Source organism: Equus przewalskii, chromosome 32 (assembly GCF_037783145.1).
Source record: "Equus przewalskii isolate Varuska chromosome 32, EquPr2, whole genome shotgun sequence".
Classification (NCBI taxonomy): domain Eukaryota; kingdom Metazoa; phylum Chordata; class Mammalia; order Perissodactyla; family Equidae; genus Equus; species Equus przewalskii.
Window position 1 is genome coordinate 10,780,859 of NC_091862.1, and position 23,713 is coordinate 10,804,571.

Genomic DNA, 23,713 nt, shown 5'->3' on the forward strand with positions numbered 1-23,713 from the left:
TGATGAACCTGCATCCCCCTAAGCTGATGGGTGTTACAAAGCTGATTTAGAACGAAAGTCAAATAAATAATGAAGCAAAAATGGGAAATTTCAGAAAATTAAACTGCAAGGCTATTTTAACATGGATCTTAGCCTCCAACTGCATATCCTTTTCCTCTTCACACCAGACCACAAACTCTGTGACAGAAGCATCAGAGACTTTAACTCCTGTTGAGAAATAAAAGAGGTAAGCACAAAGCTCAGGTCATGGTTCATCCTACCCATGAAACAGAAAACAGGCGAGAAGGAGCGAGAGTGCTCAGGCTGACGCAAGAGAGCAAGAGCGCGCAGCATCCACAACACACAAGTGTGGTTTCTCCATCAGAGGTGCCTCTTCAGCAGGCAGAGCTCCAGCACCGTGAGGACACCAACAAAATACCCAAGGTTCCCCAAGCCACAAAAAAGCAAAGCACGTTCTTCCTCTGGCACATGGACAATTTATTTTCATGTTGGCATCTGTTAAAAATTCACAGAACTGCCTTGTTTCTTCAAGCCTGTTCCCCCCATGTGTGAAATAATGGTCACACGCTGTACCACCTCAACAGAGAGCCTTTGACGGTAGAGACAGGCAGAGTGATTTCTCATCGCAAATAGGTGTCAGATTCCCATTTGGAGAGAAAAATAGATTTTTAAGAATATTCTTGTTACATTCTACTGTCTTCAGTGTTTATTTGCTGCCTGCTTCTCTTCACAACAGGAAGTGCTGTTGGGAAGACAGAAGCTAATGACCCATTCAGGGCTGTCACCCAGGCCCCCCAGTGCTCTCCCAGCTGTGCTACCAGGTTAACTGGCACGAGTGCTCCCTCTTGCTTCCCGGAATGCCACTACCGTGCCCTGTATTCAGAGGCACAGATGAGAGCATCTCAGTTCTCCCCATGCACCCCTACAAAACCCTCTCAGCCAGTGACATCATCTACAACTGGGAAAATCAGAGTCAGGGGAGAGAGCAGACTGATGACCCGGATGGCAGGTGGGGGCAAGCTCTTCATCCTTTCCTTACACAGATCTTTTGAGCTTGAGCTGCAAAAGTCCGCTTCAGTGCTGAGGGCAAAGACAAGTGCATGTATGTTACCATGCACTCAGAAGCAGAAAAACTCCACGTGAAGGCTTTCGCCCTGGGTCTCACTGAGCCATCTGTGCCCGATGCTGACGCTTATTGCTGATATTTGCACAGTGCTTTGCGATGTATACAAAGTTGCATGTGATCTGGGCAACAAATCCTGGGACACTCTGATTCTCATTTTACATACGAGGAAGCGGGATTTAATTAATTGTCCAAGGTCACAAAACTAATTAGTGGCAAAGCCTGCACTGAAACCTAGATTTTTTGGTTCCAAACTCCCTGAAGATTAAAACAAGAAAAAAGCACGTACTATAGGTGGCACTGGAGTTCTGAAACTGAACAAGGCCGCAGGGGCCCTGCCCTCCCAGAGCTCTAGCTGGGGAGAGAGGTCGGCTGTGACTCCCAGCAATGGGGCCCGAGGACGGCCAGACTGCAGCGGGAGGGTGCCGGGCCTGTGGGGGCAGCACCGGGCCCAGGAATGCTTCATTCATGTGGTCACTCAGCAAACAGGGACTCAGGGACCTACTAGCTGCCAGGCTATGGAGGACACGAAGGATTAGTAAAGACAGGCAAGGGAACCCCAAGCCAGGGTGATGGTGGGGTTGAGGTGTGGGTGGCAAAAGTGTTGGCGAGAAGAGTTTATAGAAACATCCCCAAAGAGGTTCAGTGTGGCGGGAGACTGTGTGAGCCAGTGGTGTGACGAGGGGTGAGACCGGAAAAGGAGGCCAGGGAGAGATAAGAAAGGGCCTCCAACCCGAGCAAGTCATGCAGTCTTTCCCCAAAGGCAATGGGACACTCTTGAAGGCTTCTACGAAGGGAACTACATGACCTAAGCAGACCACTCTGGATGCAGCATGGATGGTGGACTGGAAGGGAGCAAAGCGGAGACAGGAAGAATAGCTGGGAGGCTGAGCAGGTACCTAGGTGGCCTGGACGAGGGGAGTGACAGTGGACACCAAGAAAGGGGGATGTGTGGAAGACATCACAGAGGTAGAGTTGGCAGAACGTGATGCCTAGTAGGAGGCAGATGGGCGAGAAAAAGGCAACAAGGATGCCTTCTGGCTTTCTGGCTTCGGGAACTAGGCAGACAATGGTCTTTCACTGAGGTATGGATTCCACAGGGCACAGGAGGAAATATGCTGTTATAGCTAAGTGCGTGCAATACACAATGTTGAATTTACCCAAGATCCAGATGTTCTCAAATACTTTCACTGAAGAATAATGAGCCAATTATAAATGAGTGTTAACTATTAAAAGCAAGCTTTAATTGGCAATTCAAAAGAAATTACTGCATGTAACAAAAGTAACAAAACTACGCTTCTTTGAAAATATTCTAAAATTCAGACTGACGGGTCTTCAATGAATATAAATTGACTTTTATTGTATGTGATACTTGTTTTCCCAGTTTCTGGTGAACAGGTCTCTGGATAGTAAACTTAATAGGAATTTAATGATAACCCTAATACATACAAGACCTGTACTGCTATTTCCTTCATTACTCACTAGCTTTGGCTTGGTCCACAACCCAGCCCAGAGGCAGAGTTTTGAGGCTAAAGAAATTAGAAACAGCTTTCTAGATATTCTCTCTTGTACATAACCTCCCATTTGAGTTTATTTTCATCTACCATGGATTATAAAAAAGGGATCCTCAATTAAGAGCAGAGGCTAAATTAATTGCATCTGGGGGTGGGGGTAGACCACCGTTAATGCCTTAACACGTTGATCCCCTATACTTACACAGCAATACAGGAAGAAAGCGATGTATTTTCTCTTTTTGACAATATCCTCATGCTGAAAGGCAGCATCATTTTATATTTAATAGGCTCACAATATAAATATGTATGTTTATATGCAAGGGTAATTAGAAAGGTAGATTAAGAGAACATTTTCTGACAACCAGGGAACCCCATGAAACATTTCAGCATCTGCAGATTTACTATCATACTTAAAACTAAGAATCCAGTAGAAAGAGGAACAAGAGAGTTTCTGTAGTTCGCAAAAACAGAAAAACAAACTTAAATCCTACTTCCAACTCCTTAATGATTATCTTGGTGGTCTCCTTCATTTCTGTATGAACTCACTAATCTGTTCTTGACAACTGAGGAGTTAGCTCAATTCAGATATTCAAAAATAACTTTTAAAATTTGAAAACTAATTTTTGGTGTAAATATCACTATGAAACCAGCTGGTAGCATTAAACACACTTCAAAATTTTTACTTATTTCCATCTAAATATTTCTGGGTTATAAGGTGTACGCTCTAGGTGGGGTTGGGGGAGGCAGCCTCTGGACAATTCCTTTATAAAGTGCCAGGCTCCAGGTGTGAGGACACCAGCTCCGTGTCCATACACACATGGTGTCCATATGGTTGTAGAAATGTGTCTGGGAAAAATGGAGGGCAGAAGAAGTAGCTTTACTTTGGTGCAAGATCAAAACACCTACAGTGTTTCAAGAGAGAGAAATACTCTACGCTACAGCAAATGACCTATAATGGTAAAACTGAAAACTGACTCATTAATATGGTAAGCTTTCTTAATTTCAGAACAGGAAATACTTCATTCTTTGGTTGTTCTGTGCTCTGAAAAGATTTGAAACTTCTGACTAGCAGTGAAGGCTGCATTATTTTCCGTTGTCCAGCTCAATCCTTGTTGAACATCTATTAGATGGGAGGCTCTGTTGCAGACATGGGGATGCAGAGCTTCAATAAGATTTAGTTCTGGCCTCAAGAGTCCAGTCTAATTTATAGTAACACACTGGATTTATGTTAAGAGATCTCTTTTCTTGCTGTTGACATTAAAAAGTAAGAGAAAGACTCACCCTAAGCAAATAGGATGTGCCTAGAAATTTGGTGAGGAATTCTATTCAGATTTTGCAAAGAAACTAAAATACACCATCACAGTGGGAATAAAATTATACCAAGGCAGTTAACATTTGGGATTAATAACAGAAGGAAAAAAATAAGAATAATGAAGACATATTCTATTCAATCACCTACATAAAATATGTAAGTTTGAAACCTCATACTTTTTTTTGGTGAGGAAGATTGGCCCTAACATCTGTTGCCAGTCTTCCTCTTTTTGCTTGAGGAAGATTGTCACTGAGCTGACATCTATACCAGTCTTCCTCCATTTTGTATGTGGGATGCTGCCACAGCATGCCTTGATGAGTGGTGTGTAGGTCCGTACCTGGGATCTGAACCAATGAACCCTGGGCCACCGAAGCAGAGGGTACAAACTCAACCACTTCGGCCACTAGGCTGGCCCCATGAAACCTCACACTTTCGAAATGTAGAAATTCTGACTCACCTTTTCATGGCAGCACACAAAGAGAACATCTACGTGCCTGACTGTGCCCCATCTGCTGCACACTTTTTCTGGATAATGGTACTATTTATATTTATAAATATAACGGAGCTACTGATAAGTACCACCGTGAAGATCAGATTCCAAAGAGGAGAATTTTGTGATTCTTTTTGACGTATAGCTGTTGAAGAATCCTAAGTTTGGCTGGATTAAATACTCGAGCTGTATAAAGCTGCAAAATTTTGTTATTTTCTCCTTGTCCTGCAACTACAGGGTAAATACATGGCTCGTCTGGTTTGCCTAATTTGGGTACCACTGACACAGGAAAAGCCATTCTCAGCCAGGTTACGGTGAGCCTGTACACTTTGACCACAGCTTGGTTTAAACAGTAGAAAGAAAGAAAAAAAGGTCATCATGTCAGTGGACAAAAATGAAGGCTGGGGAGGGGGCTGACGCTATTCAATAATTCTGGAAGATTCCACCCAGGATACCTTCTGTACAGATCTGACGGTCACAGAATGGTGCCAAAGAAGTGCCTCCAGCAACAGAATACATTTTCTAGCACATCACAGTCCTGCAGCAGCATCGTTCTGCTCGCAGCCCATGTCCAAAAGGGAAAGTTCTCAGTGGTTCTGCTTTCGGCATATCTCAAGGACTAATTAAATCCTCATTACTACCTTCTAATTATTCAAATACTATGGGATTACACTAAGGAAGTCCCTGCTGGCCCGCCAGATGAAAAGGGTTAAATAAGCTATGTTGATTTTCAGAATCCAGATCGAGTTCAGACCTTCAGAAAACCACCGGCATTAACATGAATATTTAACTAGACACCACTGTGAAAATTAAAAGGGAATTCAATTAAAAGGTTTTCAAAAAATTAATTCTGACCTCTCTACATCTGTCCAAATAAATAAGCCTTCTTGAAACGTTTTCACCTAATTGCTAATCCAATAAACTAGAAGGGCATTTGCTAGTTTCATTAAGCTTAACATTTTACAGGGGTTAAAAATGCGATCATTTTGATGTTAATAATAATTATACTTATTTATCTACTCAAATGACTATCCCGTATTCCCTCCAAGCCCTCTTGGAAAACAGGACAACACGTTAATAAGCTGTTTCCTATTGCTCTTTTCAAATTTAAAATATATACGTTAAAGATTAAAAAATAAGGATGAAACTAACCTAAACTTGTTAGCTACAATTTTCTTGCAAAATATATTTCAGTATTTTAGTCTTATTTTAACTGCTCCTCCAGTGCCTTAGGTAGCATAATTTATACTACTTGACTTTTTTGGTGAAACGCTTTAACAGCAATTCTGCATGTCATTATCTGAGCTCTAGATAGAGAAGATTTGGTTCAAAATATAAACCAATGACAAATATATTACAGAATATGAAACTGAAGTTTCAGCCTTTTTTCTTTTAAACTTATATCAGTAATGAAGAAGTTAAGACCAAAGAATTTGAACTAATTTTCTTTATTCAGTTAGTATGATGTTTCAGCACAACAAAATATGTAAACAGGAGAGTCCCAAATCAAGCTTTATATTGAAAGGTAGGTGGAAATGTAGAGGACACCACTACACCAGAATAAAGAGGCCAATAAATACCTAAAGTGGTTCCCTTCTTTTTGTAACCTATGACGGTCACGTCCACGTTTATTTGCACATACACCTTTCATATATGGAAAATATAAAATTATAGAAACTCAGTTATTTTCGCCTACATACGATGTGGGGAAATGGATTTGTGACTGACGTCCTTTGACAAACTTGACACCAGAACCACCGGACAAAGAGGGTCTTGAACTGGAGATGGGGGGTGGGGCTCTGCAGGGCGGGAGAGCCACTGTTCCTGATGTCCTGGCAGAGCGCTGACTCTGCACTCAGTGTGGGAAGAGGAGGTGTCCTTGTGATTGCCAGTGTGGCTCAGGTCCCGGGACAGCCTCAGCTTTGCAAAATTCTCTTAAATAGATTATATAGTTCATTAATAAACGTTCTTCCTGAGTGGGGATACAAGGACCAAGAAGGCAGGAAGGAAGGCCATGCTCAAGAGTTCAGCTTCTCGAGCCTGGAGGGACCTAGGCTCCAGAGTAGTAAGCTACCACCAGTGTCCCCCATTAGGACTTTGGGGAGGACCCAGAAAACCGCACCTCTGAACAGGAGCAGGCTGCCCCTCTTGCTTTGTGCAGTTGTCTCTGAGCAGCTGTGTGTTCTTTGCCTTAAAGAAAGCCTATCTCCTATGGATACTCTAAAGAAAACGGGTACAATTGTGGAATCTTACTCTCATATTTTAATTATTAAAACAAAGGAAGCGTAAAAAGAACTGTTCAGCTTGGTTGTTTTAGCACTCAGCAATAGAGAAGCTATTTTCTTATCTTGTCCACCAACGTCCATAGCTTCTGAGAAACAATAAATTTTTTTAGTAAGATGCTATTTCACCAATATGTATTTTCTCCTCTCTGCTTCTCTGATCACATCCCTAAATAAGGGGGGAAATACATCAATTATAAAGGTATACATAGAGTTAAGTTACTCTTCAATACACGCTAGTCAAATTGGAGAATTTTCTAGCAAGTGTTTTCTTGGATCTACCTTGCACTGTATACACTGTTGGCACATGCCAAATGATGGTAAAACAAACAAGAAAAGTGTTTTTATTAGTTTCAAAGCATTAAAATGACTGTGTTGTTTGTCCTTAAAACACTTGATCAAATGTCATTAGGAACTAACATCTCTTCCTAGATTTTAACAAAAAACAAAGCCATTGTTTTAAAGTCCTTGCTACCCAATTTTAGAGGAAATTTAACTCATGCATGACAAAGCATCATCTAACAGACATTCTGAAATATGAACTTTTCCTTTTCAGGAGGTTGTCCAACCAACAGAAGCCACCAAAGGATGCACAGAATGTCTCCAGCACAGTCTTTCAGAGGAAGTCGGGGAACATGTTTATAAAACTCAATTCACATTTAGCAAATTATAGAATTTATATTTGCTATTTGAAGGAAACGGTTATTATAACTACCCAGATTGTTATGTATCCATTATCAGTTACCAAAATCTCACTACGTGTAACAAAGATAATCAGAGGGAAAAAAATAACAAACAAATCTACACAGCAGTTTCCATGCAGTGACACTTGAGGAAAACTCTAGATTTTGCCTTGTAAATGTATTTGTATTAAGTTAAAAGTTTAATTTAACTGCGTTTCCTCATTGTCATCTCATCCTTCACATTTGGTTTTCTACATTTTCAAATGTCTTAAACACTCATCAGCTGGAAGGAGTTAGCTGAGATGTTGTTGGAGGATCTGGGGGAAATTTCTATTGTTTAGTTGTTCGTAATGAAGGTTAGAACTGTAAGACTTCCAAATAAGGTAGCTCTTATCTTTTAATGCTGGCGAAAGAAGCAGACTTCTTTCAGTGAGAATAATGTTATAGGGTTTTGGTGAGGATTAAAGGAAATAACAAACATCTTCATCTTAGCTCTGGGTCTGGCCTGAGTAGGCTTTCCATGTAGGAGAATCTCTTTTATCTTTTTTTCTCTACTTCCCTGACACAGCAACACAATGCAGGTACAACCCATGGGCAAGAAAAGGAATTTGGGGAGAATTCCCCCTTGCTTGGTCTTACTGCACCCTCCATGAACTCTGCAATGTCTTCCAGGCGACCTGAGCCATACAAGCAGTTAACAGAACAAGCAATTGACAGAGAGGATGCGAGACACAAGATCGGTTTATAGGAGGTCACAGTGGAAAGTTTAGAGAAACAAATGCACAAGCACACAATTCTTAAAATACATTATAGTATCCTTATAAGGCAGTAGTTCTCAAAGTATGGTCCTCAGATTGGCCGCACCAGCAATACCTGGAAACTGGTCAGAAATGTAGATTTTAAGTGCCCCACTTCAGACCCACTGAATCAGAAATCTTGGGGTGGCCCAGCAATCTGTTTTATCAAGTTCTCTGGGTGATTTTCATGCACCCTAAAGCTGGAAAACTATTAACTATTCCATTATTAAAACATACTGTAGTATCTATGAGAGAATGAAAGTGTTAACTACACATTAAGTTATAATAAAAAGTTAAATATAAAAAGGTATTAGAAAATGAAAATTTCGTTTTATTCCACTAAACATTCATTTCAACACGATGTGTAGAGAAGGCAAATGCACCCTTTCACTGGCGGTACTTTCTCAATGACGTGCTGCTGAGTTCTTACGACGTAGAACAACGGAAACCTTGTAATTCTAACTAGAAGCAAATCATCATCTGCACAATCACATAGAAACCATTATAAACATTAGGGGCCAGGAACTTTCAAATATCAGCTACCAAGCTAGCAGCTTCTGGCTTCTGGGCGAGTGTGAGAGAGGAAGGTCAGGGAAGGAAAGTGGCATGTTCCATGGGGTGGGATGGGCAGGCCTTGACCCACAGACAGTGGGAAGTGACGTGGCAGAGCCGTAGAAGGTGCTTGTAAACCCCAGCCTACACTAATCTGGATTAAAATCATCACCACCACCACTGACAACAAAAGTAGCTTTACTACTGAAGAAGAGAAAGAAGACACAGGTAAACAAATGAAGGCCAAAGGCCTCAACTAAGGCAATAACAATATACGGGGGTCACCATGCAGAACTAGCTAAAAGTCAAAGAGTTTGCAGATGTGGGAGGACCTGAACATTCAAGGGCTTCAGGAAAAGCCCATGTTCTCTTTTGTGGCCTTGGCACTAACTAGCCTCTGAGAATGAGGAAGTCACATAGAACCTACATGGTCCCGTTTCGTTAAAGTTGAGGTGACTGGATGTACAATCTTTCAGGTGACTCCAGTTCTAAGATCCTGCAATTTTATAATACAAGATCTTATGATGTGTTTAAATCTTTACTATTAAACATCATGGGACAAGTAATTGATGAAAACAGCAAAACATGCACACACACTCTTAACACTTTCCTTCATTAGGGCCAATATACAAATCAAATCATTAATAGCCATTTTTGCCCAGCTAGATCAAATATCATACTGTAGCCATGTATAAATTATGCCTCACGGTGCTATGTGGACATATCTATTCTTTGGGTCTTGAACTGTGCTTTGGAAAAACTTCACCCAATCTGCAAGAAAGCATCCTTCTTTTCCGTATTTGTTGTTACATGTAGGTTCCTGTTTATTTTGTTCATCTGATGAGGAAACATAATATCCTTTAAAAAAATTATTTATAAGGAGACGCATAGGTAAGCAAATTCATATAAGCCTTATACACTCAAAACACAAAGGTATGTAAGACATGAACTGAAGACTGACCTCTTTCCTGTGGCATTGGTGACTGGCTCAAGGCGGGATGGGAGCTGGATTCTGACTGGCTCCCGGGTGGCTGGGGAGGCATCTGACTGCCTGTAAAACACAGGAGGAAAGGTGGGGATGGGGAACCCTTTGCATTAATACTGCAATTATACAAGGCCAAAACACGGTTACATTCACTTAACCTTTATGATCACAAAAGGTGCAGCCGCACACGGAAGACATAGCTTGAAAGTGTGATATTTGACCCTTTTTTGGTAAAACGAAGAGGAAACATGCATCAACACATTTAGCAGACGAGCTCCTGAAAAGCTCAATTTCTTACTGAATGAATTCCCAAACTCACAGACAAATCGGTTAGTAGCTGAAATCTCCTGCCACACACTTCTTCAGTGCATTTAACAAAATCCACGGCTGATGAACTGAACTTGTCCTCTGAGTTTAAACGAGGCTTCAAGTGGGCAGGCAGAGTGGCCAACAACTTTCCATTGCTAATATTTATTCAATGTAGTAATAGCGATTGATTTCTAAAACATCTTTATAATTAGTTAGAGATTTAACATAAACCTAGGAGAAGACCTTCATTAAAAAGCATAAGACATTCTACTATAAACTGGAGTGTATATTACCACTAAAGAAGGAAATTCATTTTGCATCTCTTTTGATTGTTACTGCTAATAAAGCAACAGCATCTACTTAGCATCCACCTGATTTCCATTGATTTAAGGCAGCTCAGTTTGTCTTTTCAAACTATAACGTAAGCTCCTTGAGACAGGAATCATGTCTTACTCTAATCCCTCCACTGGCATAACAAATATTTAATAAATCTTTATTTAATGGTCCTTAATCTGAAAACATGAATTAAAGGGAAAAAACTCTTCTTATTTTATTAATTAAAGAGAGACAATGAATTCTGTGAAGGCAGGAGATAGGCTTTTGAAATTTAAGAACCATCAGAGGTACGTGATGATCTCAACTCACTTTCTGGCTCAGAGGTTGAAATGCATTTCTAAGACTAAAAATATTATAGAATTAAAATGGCAGTTGAACTTAGCAGAATCCTCAAGGCATTAGCTCTCCTGGCATGAGGACCATGCTATTTTATCTCCTAACCTCCCCCTTTGCTAAAATAAATTACAAAGACAGAAACGTACACACACGCAAGCATATACGTCTCTCCCCGCACAGTCCTCTGGCGTGGCAGTCTGCGATCGTGCCAGACAGGTCAAACTAACTGCTTTGACCCCATAGGCCCTACTCTTCTATAGTTGGGAATATGGCTAAAAAGAAGCACAAGTGAATAGAGAAGGACATTAATGCACAGAAGATTACTACCAATTCCCCAGGTGCAGGTCATCATGCACAGCCTGGCGTTTTACCCGGAACAGCAGTCCTCTGGTGTTTCTAGCCAACAGCATCTCTGTTAGGCCAGGCAGCCTGAGAGCAGAGCAGGAAGAGCACTGTCCCCGGGCTCTCTCAGGACTGTCACTCCTTACTAACTCTAACAACGGTTGTCTGTGACAGCCGTGGAGGCACAAAGGTGATTTTACATCCATTTGGATAACAGGTGTAAAAAGTGGTTAAAATATAACATAAAACACTCTCGAATTGTTTTGGGGAGTTTAGGCTTCTTACTTTTAGAAAAACTTATGAATGTATTTCTGAGTGCTCCTGGGTTCAATGGCCATTCTTATTTCAGATAAAAACCTGAATTTATAGACACTGAGAAAGGTTGTGCTGTGAAAGCACTAGGAGTTGCTCTTAAGTTAGAGCAACACCCAGGAGAATAAAAAACAAACAGTACAGACTTTGGTTAACCATTCATTTACTCTTCGACATGTGTAATAAATTAGGATTAGTACCAAATAATTAAATGTAAAGTAAAAGACACAACATTCTGGATGAAAACAATTTCAAGGGTAAACACTGGTCATCCACTTGGCTACAGATACACAAAGTTGCTGTGTGTCCACTCAGGGTCACATGCTTCCTGTGAAATGCCCCAAGGCCCCCGATCTGCAGTCCATTTAGAAATTTACAGCACTCTGCAGCCAAATCCTGACTTTGTAAAATGTCACTGGGGAACTGGCTGCGCTAAGACGGTAAGTGCTTACATTATAATGATTGTTTCTGCATGACAGGCTGGATTCACAGACTCGTCACAGCCCAAACGAACAGCAATGCTCCGTTAACACAGGACGCCACTGCTTACACTAGGCACGCCCAAGGCACTGCTCTCAGACGCTTTATTTCAAGTAAAAATAAAAAAGGCTGTAAGAAACCCATCTCGTGAATTCACAATACTGGCTGTCTGGCACAATTCTAAAACAGGCATCTCTCTAAAGCAACGAGAAAATTCACTTATTAAATCCATCCTTTAAAGAAACAAACAAGAGCCTTTTCATGGTAAAGACAGATTTGCCCAACCTGTTTTAAATTCTCCATTTGCTTTTATTCCCATCTTTCCATTGACAGTTTCTTTCTTTTTTTTTTTTTTTTGAGGAAGATTAGCCCTGAGCTAAATACTGTCCTCCTCTTTTTGCTGAGGAAGCCAGGCCCTGAGCTAACATCCGTGCCCATCTTCCTCTACTTTATATGTGGGATGCCTACCACAGTATGGCCTGCTAAGTGGTGCCATGTCCGCACCCAGGATCCGAATCGGTGAACCCCGGGCCGCCAAGAAGCGGAACGTGCGAACTTAACCGCTGTGCCACTGGGCTGGCCCTGACAGTTTCATAGTTACTAAGAAATAACTTCACCTCCATAAGCACAATATGGGCACAGTCACAGCAGATGATGAATCAGAAAATACGCTTGAGAAATATAATACAGAAGACTCATTTGTGTCCACGGTCTGTATAAAGATGTCGATTCAGAATTAAGTAAACACCTTCAAGCCCATGGATTTTTATACGACGTATGTCTATCATAGGTAAAACCTTTTAAACACAGTTTGGTAATTATTTTAAGAGAATGTTGCCATGCATAGTGAACAAACCAATTTTATGAGCAGGCTTTAACACTAAAACTGAGTTTTTAAAGAAAGCCCCAGGTTCCCCCTCGTCTACGTCTAGAATGATGTAAGTGCACTGGAAAAAAAATGACAACAGGAAAAAAATACGCTGTGAGCTAAATTCCACCACTTTCCACCTATGCATTTATTCTCCAATGACCATGCACACAATATTGTGCAAGATTTTGGTGCAACAAACCAAAAACGAAGCATTAGAAAGTCATGTGAATTTCTACTTTTGCTGACTTAAAACTCTCAGCACAAGTCTATACCATGATTTTTTATGAAAAACTTTTATTTTTCATTAACTTTAGACGTAGACGCAAGTAATAAAACCAGTACAAGGAGCTCCCTTCTATCCCTTAGCGCACTTCCCTAATGTGCATGGAACCATAACATAATTATCAAGAGGAACTTCACATGGTACATTATTAACTTAAGATCTTATTTGCCTTTCACCATTATTCCACCTAATGTCTTTTTCTGGTCTAGGATCTCACGTTGCATTTAGTTCTTATTTCTCCTTAGTTTCCTCTAGCCTATAAAAAATCCTCCGTCCTTCCTTATATTTTATGCCTTGACACTTGTGAAGAGTGCTATCCATTACATTGCAGAACATTGCCCAACTTGGTTTAGTCTGCTATTTTTTCATGATTGAAATGAGGTTAGGCATTCTGGGGAAGTGCACCACAAAAACGTCACGCCCTTCTCAGTTCATTCTATTAAGGGTCCATGACATGGACGTTTCGTTTCCGGTGACGGTTCCCAGATGACTTGGGAAAGCTGGTGCCTACTGAGGTCCTCCAACAGAGTTACTCTTTTGCCCTTTTTAGTTGATAAATATCTTAGGGGAAATATTTGACACTATGCAAATCCTGTGTCTCCTTAAACTTGTACCCACTAATTTTAGCATCCATTAGAGAATCTTGTCTGCAACATTTACTACAGTGGTGTTTGCTAATGGTCACTCTTTATTTCCGTTTCCTTCCACATTTACTAACGGGAATCTATTGTGAGGAAGAACTCTCTCTTCTTCCCCATTTGCTTATGTATTTATTAGACGATTTCCATCCATATGGACTCACTGTGGCAGACTTTCTGTAGGCTGACCACCAATGAGTTACATTCTTGTGTAATTCCCACCTCTTGACTGAGGGCAGAACCTATGACTTGACCTCTAACAAAAGGATGGAATATCACTCCTAAAATTATGTTACATGGCAAAGTTAAAGGAATTTTGCAGATGTAATTAAAGTCCTTAATCTACTGACTTTGAAGTCATCAAAAAGGAGATGATCCTGTGTAGGCCTGACTTTAAAAGAGGAGCTAGGACTTCTCAGAGCTGACAGATGCTCCTGATGGCCTTGAAGAAGTAAGCTTCCACAATGCGGTTCAGGCAGCCCCAGGACCTGGCAGCTCACTTCTTCCAACAACCTGAATGAGACTGGAAGCAGATTCTGCCCCGGTTTAACCTCCAGATGAGAACACAGACCATCCAACACTTCAACTGCAGCTTTGTGAGACCTTGAGCAGAGGACCTGGCCAAGCTGTGCCTGGACTCCTGGGCAGGAAAACTGTGAGATGATAAATGTGTGTTGTTTAAAGCTGCTAAGTTTGCAGTAATTTGTTACAAGAACAGAAAATGAATACACTTGGGTATTTGTTTTATTCTACGGGTTAAAATCCAGCACTAACGTTATTTTGTTGCTCAAACTGCTCCAGCTTTGGCCATTAGAAGCACCTTCAAATCCTTCTTTTTTGGAACCACAAGATACTCCAGGATCATCTCGTATTTGTCCTGTCATCAACCACTTCTAGGAACCCTGGTTCTTTTATTAGAAAATGGTCCTCAGACTAAGATTGAGGCGCTAGGTCTGCTCATTATTCCTGGGGTGTTCTCGCTTCTAAGCCCCCTCAGTGCACAGAGGGAGGAGATATACAGATGTGCACTAACCCATCCGTATACACACATCTCTATTTCGATACTTGTGTGCGTGCGTGAGTTTATGCAACTACCTCTCATTCCAACCCAAAACTAGAGGGTACATTTCCGCCCTCGTCTTCCTTATTTACAACTTCTTTCCCCAACAGTACGACACCCAATTCTCATTAAATCAATTTACTTATTTGCTCAATTCTATTATATATACAAAGTAACTTCAGAATTACTGAGCTACATCCTTGTGAAAAACAGACCCACATCAGGGTTTGTATTCCATTTGAGTTCCCCCCACATCCCGACTGGCCTTCACTGTTTTGATATTTTTGGCGTATGTGAAATCCTTCTATGGATCAAAAAGTGAGAGTTATACAAAAAGACATATGCAGGAGACTCCCTCCCTCCTCATCCCAGCTACCCTATTCCCAATCTCTTTCTTTCCACCCCATTCCCAACCGCTCTCTATAAATAACCAATCTCTTTAGTTTTTGGTTTATCTTTCCTACAAACTTTTTTCCCCCCATAAATGAAAGATACCTGTATATCCTCTTATACTATCCTCTTCCTTACATGAAAAGCAGGATGTCCTAGATTATCTTTCAGGTTTTGATTTTTTCACTTAACAGTATGTCCTGGAAAGTACTTCCTATGAGTTTCTAAGATTTTCCTCATTTTTAAAATAGGTATATAGTACTCATTCATGTGAGTGCCCCACAGTTTATGCCACCACTCTCCTATGTACGAGCACTGGGGTTGTTCCCAGTCTTTTGTGTATGTATTTTTGTAATGTTTGAGGTCTATCTGTAGGATAAATGCCTTGAAATGGGATTGTTGGGTCAAAAGGTTATGCATTTCCAAATTTCCCCTCAGGAAGCTCTGAACCAATTTACATTCTCACCAGCAACGTTTGGAAGGGCCTGGCTCTACATAATCTCACTAACAGAATATGCTGTCATTCAGAAACACTTGCCAGTCTCATATATATATATATGAGAGATGGCACCTGAGATTTTTGAACTAGCTTTTCTCTAATTTTGAGCAAGTCTGACCACTTTTATCATGTTTGGGCTATTTTTATCTCACTGCTAGTGAATGTTTGTTCATGTCTTTCCCCCATTTTTTTCTATCTGGGTTTTCAGTCTTTTGTCCTGAAATTTTTAAGCATTCTTTATATATTAGGGATGTTAGCCCTTTGTGGTATAAGTTGTGAATATTTTCTCCTAGTTTGTCAGTTGTCTTTAGATTTTGTTTATGGTATCTTTTATAATGGAATTTTCTAAAAAATTGCCAAATTTGTCAATTTTCATTGTCTCTGGATTTTGAGTTAAAGAGGAATTCCCCCCGGTCTTCTTCAAGTACATGCATGGGTCCATCTTAATCTATGGGGAGTTTATTTTTCTGTGTGATAGGAGATAAGGATCTAATTTTATCCTTTGTGACGAGAACTTTCAAGATGTAGTCTTTCAGCATGTTTTAATGCCTAGCATGTTTAATGCTAGCCCTCAACCCCACCCCCGTTTTTCTTTTTCAGTGTTTTCTAGTATGTTTGTTTTTTCTATATGAACTTTAATATCAACCTAACTATATAAAATGGGTTTCTGATATTTTTACTGGGATTTCATTGATATTATCAACTAACTTAAGGAGAACTGATGACTGCTGAGTTCATCTCATTCAAGAATAGGAGATAGCTTCCATTTGTTCCAGTCTTCTTTAGTTTCTTTCACGTACACAGCAGTTTTGCATGTTTTATGTTAGATTTATTCCTAAGCATTTAATCTTCTTTGTTGCTATTACACATGGGATTTTCTCTACCAGTATGTCTTTTAACTGTTTATTCTTTGCGTAGAGGAAGGATATTATTTTTGTATGTTAATTTTATATCCTGCTACTGAACTGAATTCTTTTACAGACTGAGTTAACTTATCATTGATTCTCTGGGGTTTTCCAGGTTTACTATTACGTCATCATAAATGGAGAGTTTTATTTCTTCTATGCCCATACTTACGCTTTTGAGTTGTCTTGTTTAACTGCACTGGCCAACACCTCCAGAACACTGCTGCATAGTAGTGGAGATAGTGGTCATCTTTGCCTTGTTTCTATCTTAGTAGAAATGTTTCTACTGCTTCCCCACTACATAAGATACTGGCTTTAAAGCTAAGGCATAAAAATTTTACCATATTGAGGAAGTATCTCTCAATTGCTATTTCCTTGAGTGTTTTTATCATGACTGGGTATTGAACTTTATTAAAGGACATGATATTTTTCCTTAAATTTATTTATATGGTCTATAATATTAATGGAATTGTTAATATTGAACGAACCTTGCATTCCTGGAATAAATCTCGCTTGGTCATGGTGCATTATTTTCTTAATGTACTGCTGGATTTCGTTTGCTATTATTTTCTTTAGACTTTTTACACTAGCATAGGATTTGAGGGAAATTTTTCTAATTAAAAATAGCTTTTAAGAACTGGATCAAGGGACAGCCCTTGTGGCCTAGTGGTTAAGTTTGGCGTGCTCTCCTTTGGCGGCCCAAGTTTGGTTCCCGGGCACAGACCTACACCACTGGTCTGTCAGTGGCCATGCTGTGATGGTGGCTCACATACAAAAAGAGGAAGATTGGCAACAGATGGTTAGGTCAGGGCGAATCTTTATCAGCAAAAAAATCCCAAACAAACAAAAAAGAACTGGATCAAGGTAATCATCAAATTAAACATTTTTAGTAACAAAACATTGAAATTTTAGTGTATAACAGAATTGGAAGAAAACAGGCTAACCTAAGTATTTTTGGCAAATTAGCACACATCCAGGAATGTATAACTTACAACGGGTGGACTGAGACATGATTAGAGCTTAACATACTTCACGGAGCAAGATGGTGGGGCAGTGAGTACTAACAAGCGCTGAGTTCCATGTTTCTTACAGGCGACACAGTCTTAACACTCCTCATAGTTTTTATTTTACTTCTCTGTTTATTGCTTATCTCTTCTCACGAGAATGTAAGTTCCAGGAGTACAGAGAATTCTGTCTGTTTTGTTCCCTGCTAGATCCCCCAAGCCAGATATACAGCAAGCATTCAATAAATATTTGTTGAATAAATAAACATGTGGCTGATTACTCCAGAAACCAAGCCCAGACTAACAGTTAATTAAACCTTTGTTAGTTGTTCGTAATCCTATAGTTTTATTATTCTAGATCAGGAATGGTCAAACTTTTCTGTAAATTGCCAGTTAGCAAATCTTTTGGGCTTTGCAGGCCACACATTCTCTGTTGCAACGGTTCAACTCAGCTGTTGTGAAAAAGCAGCCAGAGACGATACATCAACAAAACAGCATAAACACAACTTTATTTACAGAGACAGGTGGTGAGCTGGATTTGGCTCAGAGGTGGCAGAGTCTGCGGACCTCTATTCTAAATGATAAGATCAGTAAAGAAACATTCAGGGACACTTGCTCGAAAAGTCAATAAACATCCAATGGTATTTATTAACGACAGCAATGACATATGAACCTGAAACGCTCCCCAATATTTAATAAAGAGGCCTACATAAATAAACGTCAGTAATGGAATTTGGTTTATGTCCTCTTCAAATCAGATCTCGTGTAGGATGTACTTAATGCAAGCGCAGTGCTAAGACCTAAATGGCAAGTGCATTTAGCAGGTAAATTCTCAGATAAGTGATTACTTGCAGGTTTATTTTCCAACTTTTTTTGGCGAGACCAAAACAAATAAACAAATCAAAACTATTGATCAGACACAATCATGTAAGTTATGCTCTCCCACTGCTGTGTTGTGTAGCAAATAATAAACAGGGGATGAACAGAATTGCCACATTAATCCTTTACTGAGGCTAAAACTTCCCTGGGTTAATTCCTTTCTAAATTACTACAGCATACAACTACAGGAACTCAATAAGAACAAAAACACTGACTCTGAACTACAATAGCCTCTGGCAAACAAATCATTCATCCTTTTTAAGTAATACTGTGCTATCTCTATATAATACTAATAGGCAAAGAAATACCCAGAAATTCCATTTTTTAAAAGTTGTAGCGGTCAGTGAAAAAGCATTTCTTCCCTTTACAATGCTGCAGCTAAAAAATCAACTAACCTAGGATGGATTTAGTTATCCAAGATGGAATAGTGATATAATTAATTGACATGGCAATCTGGAGTTTGAATGACAGACACTAGTACTTGACGTCAATTTTACTGCCAAGAACCCACTCTAACTCTTCAATTTTACTACATTAGATGACTTTGGGCAAAAGTGGATAAAGAAAAAGCAACAGCTGGAAAGCATATTTTTTTGCCTTACAAGTTTTCACATAAATTGGAGATGGTTTTATGTGATTGTAAAAAATGAAGTAAAAAATCACTGAGTACTTACTATGTATAAAGCAATGTCCTGGATGACGTTCTTCCATTAGTAATTCAAGACGATTGGCTTCTTAAAAGTAACATGAAATGACACGTTAAACCATAGAAACCTGGACAATTTCGTTGGCTAATCTTCCTCAATAAGGACCCTTGGGGTACAATGGGCATCATGAGGTATTAAGCGATAAAGACTTGGGTCCTAGTCATAAATTCCTTGAAATTAACAAGGGGAAAATAGGCTTATTGTTAGAAAAAGTAGGGTCTGTGAATTCATGTGAATTATATTGCTAGTTGTGGTTGTTGTCGAAATTTGAGAAAAAACGAAGAATACTTCCAGTCACTTTGCCACAAACTCTACTGGCATCAAGTTCTTTCCCTTCACCGTGGCTACAAAATCAATATATATTTCACAGTTTTTAGCAATTAGCAATTGAATTATTCTTCTGCTCTTCAAGAATTCTTGGTGGCATCATTAAATTTAGTGAGTTAAAAAAAAAAACCACATTGTAGAAACTACTGCTACCAATTACCAATACATCACGACCAAGATCAACTTTCTTCTTGCACTTCCCTCTGACTATTATTCAATTCTGCCCCAACCGAAACAGAGACGTTGGGTTGCTTTATTCCAATATATCCTCACACTTTCTTCAGGTTATGGAAATCAGCTCTCTCTTAAATCTTTAGAGCAGAATATGGGTTTTAGCTGCCACAGTCTGACTTGACAGATCTTCTGGAGGATATATTTCTTATATTCTGCCAATCCCACCGGTAAGAGCGCTGTAACTTCTGACTATGGGCTGTTTTCATAGTAGAAGCTATTCCTTTAATTTCTGAAACATGAAGTACTGGTTAGGATCTTTCCTTCCACTATGATAAAGGACAAATATGATTTTCTTAAGAGATGGCAATTGGTGGTTTGCATGACGGACTCCTTATCTGGGGAAATCTTTCAATATCTTATCTTAATACCCAAACCAGAGTGTGGTAGGATAGTGCAGTCCTACACCCCAGGCAGCAAGGATTTCACTGGGCATTTTCTTTAGTGAACTTGAAATACCCACATAGGCCTAATGGCAGTGGTGTGGGCGAAAAATGAGTTTTCAAAAATCCATAAATTCATTGAATATTCTAGTCTTAGACATTTATTTAGACGAGTTAGAAAATTTATTTAGATGAGTTAAAAAACTCACAAATTTATTTTGAGGATAGCATCCTCCTGTCAATGTCTTCTATTTCATCTGCTTCGAGAAAGGAAACTTTAATATGCTCTAAAGCAGACATTTAAAATACAGAATCTGCTCAGGTTCCAGATTAGCGGTTAAGAGTTAACAGTTTATCCAAAGCGCCTGAATGTGGACTCACAGTACTCACTATTATTGGGTGAGTTTCAAACAGGATTTCACTCTTATAAGGTGCTGTATCGGGGTACGGAGGGTGGGAGAGGAAGCTGTGAACAGGCTGTCAACACAATTCTTTACTGTGAGCTACCCCACCTCAAACCAGAACAGTATGAAGCAGAAAGTAACATTCTCTCCCACCTGTACCCTCCAGTGGGAACACAACCATGGCAACCTGGGCCCACAACCTCGGAAGACGAGCTCTTCCACGTCCTATGGCTCAAACATCCATTCAAGACAGGGCTGGATTTTCCTAAATCCTTCTCTAAGATAAAGCAAACTGTTGCTGTGTCACTGGGTCCTAAAAATATAGATAAATCAGGGGCTGGCCCCGTGGCCGAGTGGTTAAGTTCGCGCGCTCTGCTGCAGGCAGCCCAGTGTTTCGTTGGTTCGAGTCCTGGGCGTGGACGTGGCACTGCTCATTGAACCACACTGGGGAAGCATCCTACATGCCACAGCTAGAAGGACCCACCACGAAGAATACACAACTATGTACCGCGGGGCTTTGGGGAGAAAAAGGAAAAAAATAAAATCTTAAAAAAAAAACTATATATATATATATATATATATATATATATATACATAAATCAGTACTACAGAGGCAGGTCTGACTTGTGTACCTCTGGGCCATACAGGGAATGAGGAAACTTCCAAGAAGCCCTGAATGCGACAGAACCCTTACAGGAGCCACATACCTCCATTCCAGACAGCCAATCACCTGCTGCATTAGGCATTTCAACTATTCCCCTCCCTAGAGTCTGGGGGTTTTAAGTCTCTTTATTAACCTCACTGCTAGAGTCCCGGATGGAGGACCTGCAAAGACTGACAAGTTGACCAGTAAAAAACAAAAGCTAATAAGGCACATTCTACATAGAATTATGCCTTCATTGGGGTTGGACTACAAATGCTTTGGGGTTTTGTTTGTTTGTTTTTATTAGAAGGATCAACTTGTAATAATACACCATTATTTCATCTAACCCACTGGATTCAAACTGGAACTTTCCAATTACCCTTCCTTGTCATTAAATACATTAAAATAGTTACCTAATGTCTTTCGCGTGGAAGTCAGTCTAATAGTCTGATTACCTGAAACTCATTCAAGGTCTTTTGGGTAGACACTTTTTTACAGAGAACTTGAGGCAAGAAACTAAAAAGGCTCCTGCAAAGTGTGCGACAAGTCAAGTCAGGGGATACAAGGCAGAAGAGATTTCTAGACTTTGCCATTCAGGTCACTACAAGCTTGGATAAAAGATAAACTAGTGTCCTAAAACACTGACATACAGGAGACTCTCAGCTTCAAAATATGTTGCCAGCCTGACCATTCCCAAGTGACCTGGAGGGTGTGGGAAAGGTGTAGGTTTTTTTTTTGTTTTTTTTTTTTGGTGAGGAAGATTGGCCCTGAGCTAACATCTGTTGTCTATCTTCCTTTTTTTTTTGCCTCCCCAAAGCGCCAGTACATAGTTGTATATCCCAGTTGTAAGTCCTTCTAGTTCTCTCTGTGGGAGGCCACCACAGCATGGCTTGATAAGCAGTGCATAGGGCCACGTCCAGGATCCGAACTCACGAACTTGCGTCTAGGCCACCAAAGGGGAGCGTGCAAACTTAACCACTGTGCCACGGGCCCGGCCCCTGGTGTACTTTCTTTCAGTCCTGCCCTACAGCTGCTGACGGGCCTGAGCAACACAGCATGCCCTGGCTGACCACTCTCTCTCTGGCTCCACTCAGTTTAGCTGTTCCTTACTCCTCCAATAACTGTGACGAAGTGAATAAAAACTGTGTCTCTTTGTGAAAAAAACAGCCACTGAATAAAAGAAAAAACTTTAAGGAAAGCTTATCAACTTGTAGTTAACTTGAGGTGTGAGGATACAAACAGGACACAGGGAATAGGAGCAAATGTGACTTGACTGAAAGCAAGAGCCAGTTCCGTCTTTGGGAACGTTCAGGGTCTCAGGAGGCCTCCCCTATGAACATCTGAGATGCACTGAAATATATCAGCCACCATACTGAAAATCTGCTGTCTATACTCAGCATTCTCATAAATATACACCCTTTTCAATAGCTTTAAAGTATAGGTACAGGGGCCAGCCCACTGGTGCAGCAGTTAAGTGTGCATGTTCTGCTTTGGCAGCCTGGGGTTCGCCGGTTCGGATCCCGGGTGCGGACATGGCGCTGCTTGATAAGCCATGCTGTGGCAGGCGTCCCACATATAAAGTAGAGGAGGACAGGCACAATATTAGCTCAGGGCCAGTCTTCCTCAGCAAAAAGAAGAGGATTGGCGGCAGATGTTAGCTCAGGGCTAATCTTCTTTTTCAAAATAAAAAATAAAAAAAATAAAGCGCAGGTATAAAATCCAAAGGTCTTTGGGTACAAAGAGATCCCCTTTGGGGGAGGGGAGTATGGGTGTGCTTGGATGTGACATAGCTCACCTGTCCTATACCAGGAAGTCGAGGTCCACAGCCCTGTGTCATCTCTAAGAAAGTGGTCAGTTCTGATCCTGACTCACGCAGAACACCAGACACAAGATGCAGAACAGCCACCAGCTAAATCTGTTCTAATCCTTGCTTTGATGTAACGTAAGAGGTTGTGGGGGGGGAGGGGTGGCCCCAATGGAGCAGGCAGTTTATGTTTCTCTCACTAGGACAAATTAATAAAAACAAAACCTAATTTCCCCCGACTCTTACCCATTCTTATTCCTCCTCAATATTTTTCCTCTTTCTAAGATGCCTTTTTTGTTCGAGAAGCTTAATATTTGGCTGCCTTCTGAAGAAATGGGTATAGTGACAGATGAAAGACTTGTATTCATCGTATAATTCAGAATGAGGGGAAAAAATCGACTGCTGTGCATTTAAGATTCTAACAACCTTGCAATTTTGTAGAGTCGTTTCCCCCACCCGTTCTTTTGAAGAAATCTGCTTTTATTCTGTTAATAACTAACCACAGTTGCAGCAGCATGGATCCGATTAGCAGTTCTTAGGGTACAAAGGGGAGAGGGAAAAAAGCTGTGAACGGGGTTGCCAATTTGTCCACCTGGGCCCCCCGGAGACAGATTAGATGAGGCGCCTGCTCCCCTTCTCCACTTGGTCGCTGCTCCACGCCGCCTGAGAGCGACAGGCCTTTTTAAGGCACTTTCTTCAAGAAAAAAGTTTCACTTGCCTCCATCTTCTTGCTCTCATCACAAATTTCTCATTCTGGGTCCCAACGTGTCATGACAACTCTCAACTGGAAACGTGGGTAGCTCTGATAAGCACCACACCCGGATGCACACTG

General features: G+C 40.5%; 1 protein-coding gene across 27 annotated transcripts in view; it reads right to left on the minus strand.

Annotated features, from left to right (window-relative positions):
* Positions 1-23,713, minus strand: part of ARID1B (AT-rich interaction domain 1B) — a 413,537-nt gene that overhangs the window by 83,576 nt on the left and 306,248 nt on the right. For 24 of the 27 annotated variants that reach the window (XM_070603126.1, XM_070603109.1, XM_070603112.1 and 21 more), the window contains one exon: positions 9,715-9,804. The exons of the other annotated variants lie outside the window; for them this stretch is intronic. In XM_070603126.1, the coding sequence (XP_070459227.1) occupies positions 9,715-9,804 (90 nt within the window). The remainder of the gene's footprint in view (positions 1-9,714; positions 9,805-23,713) is intronic. 27 annotated transcript variants of the gene reach the window in all.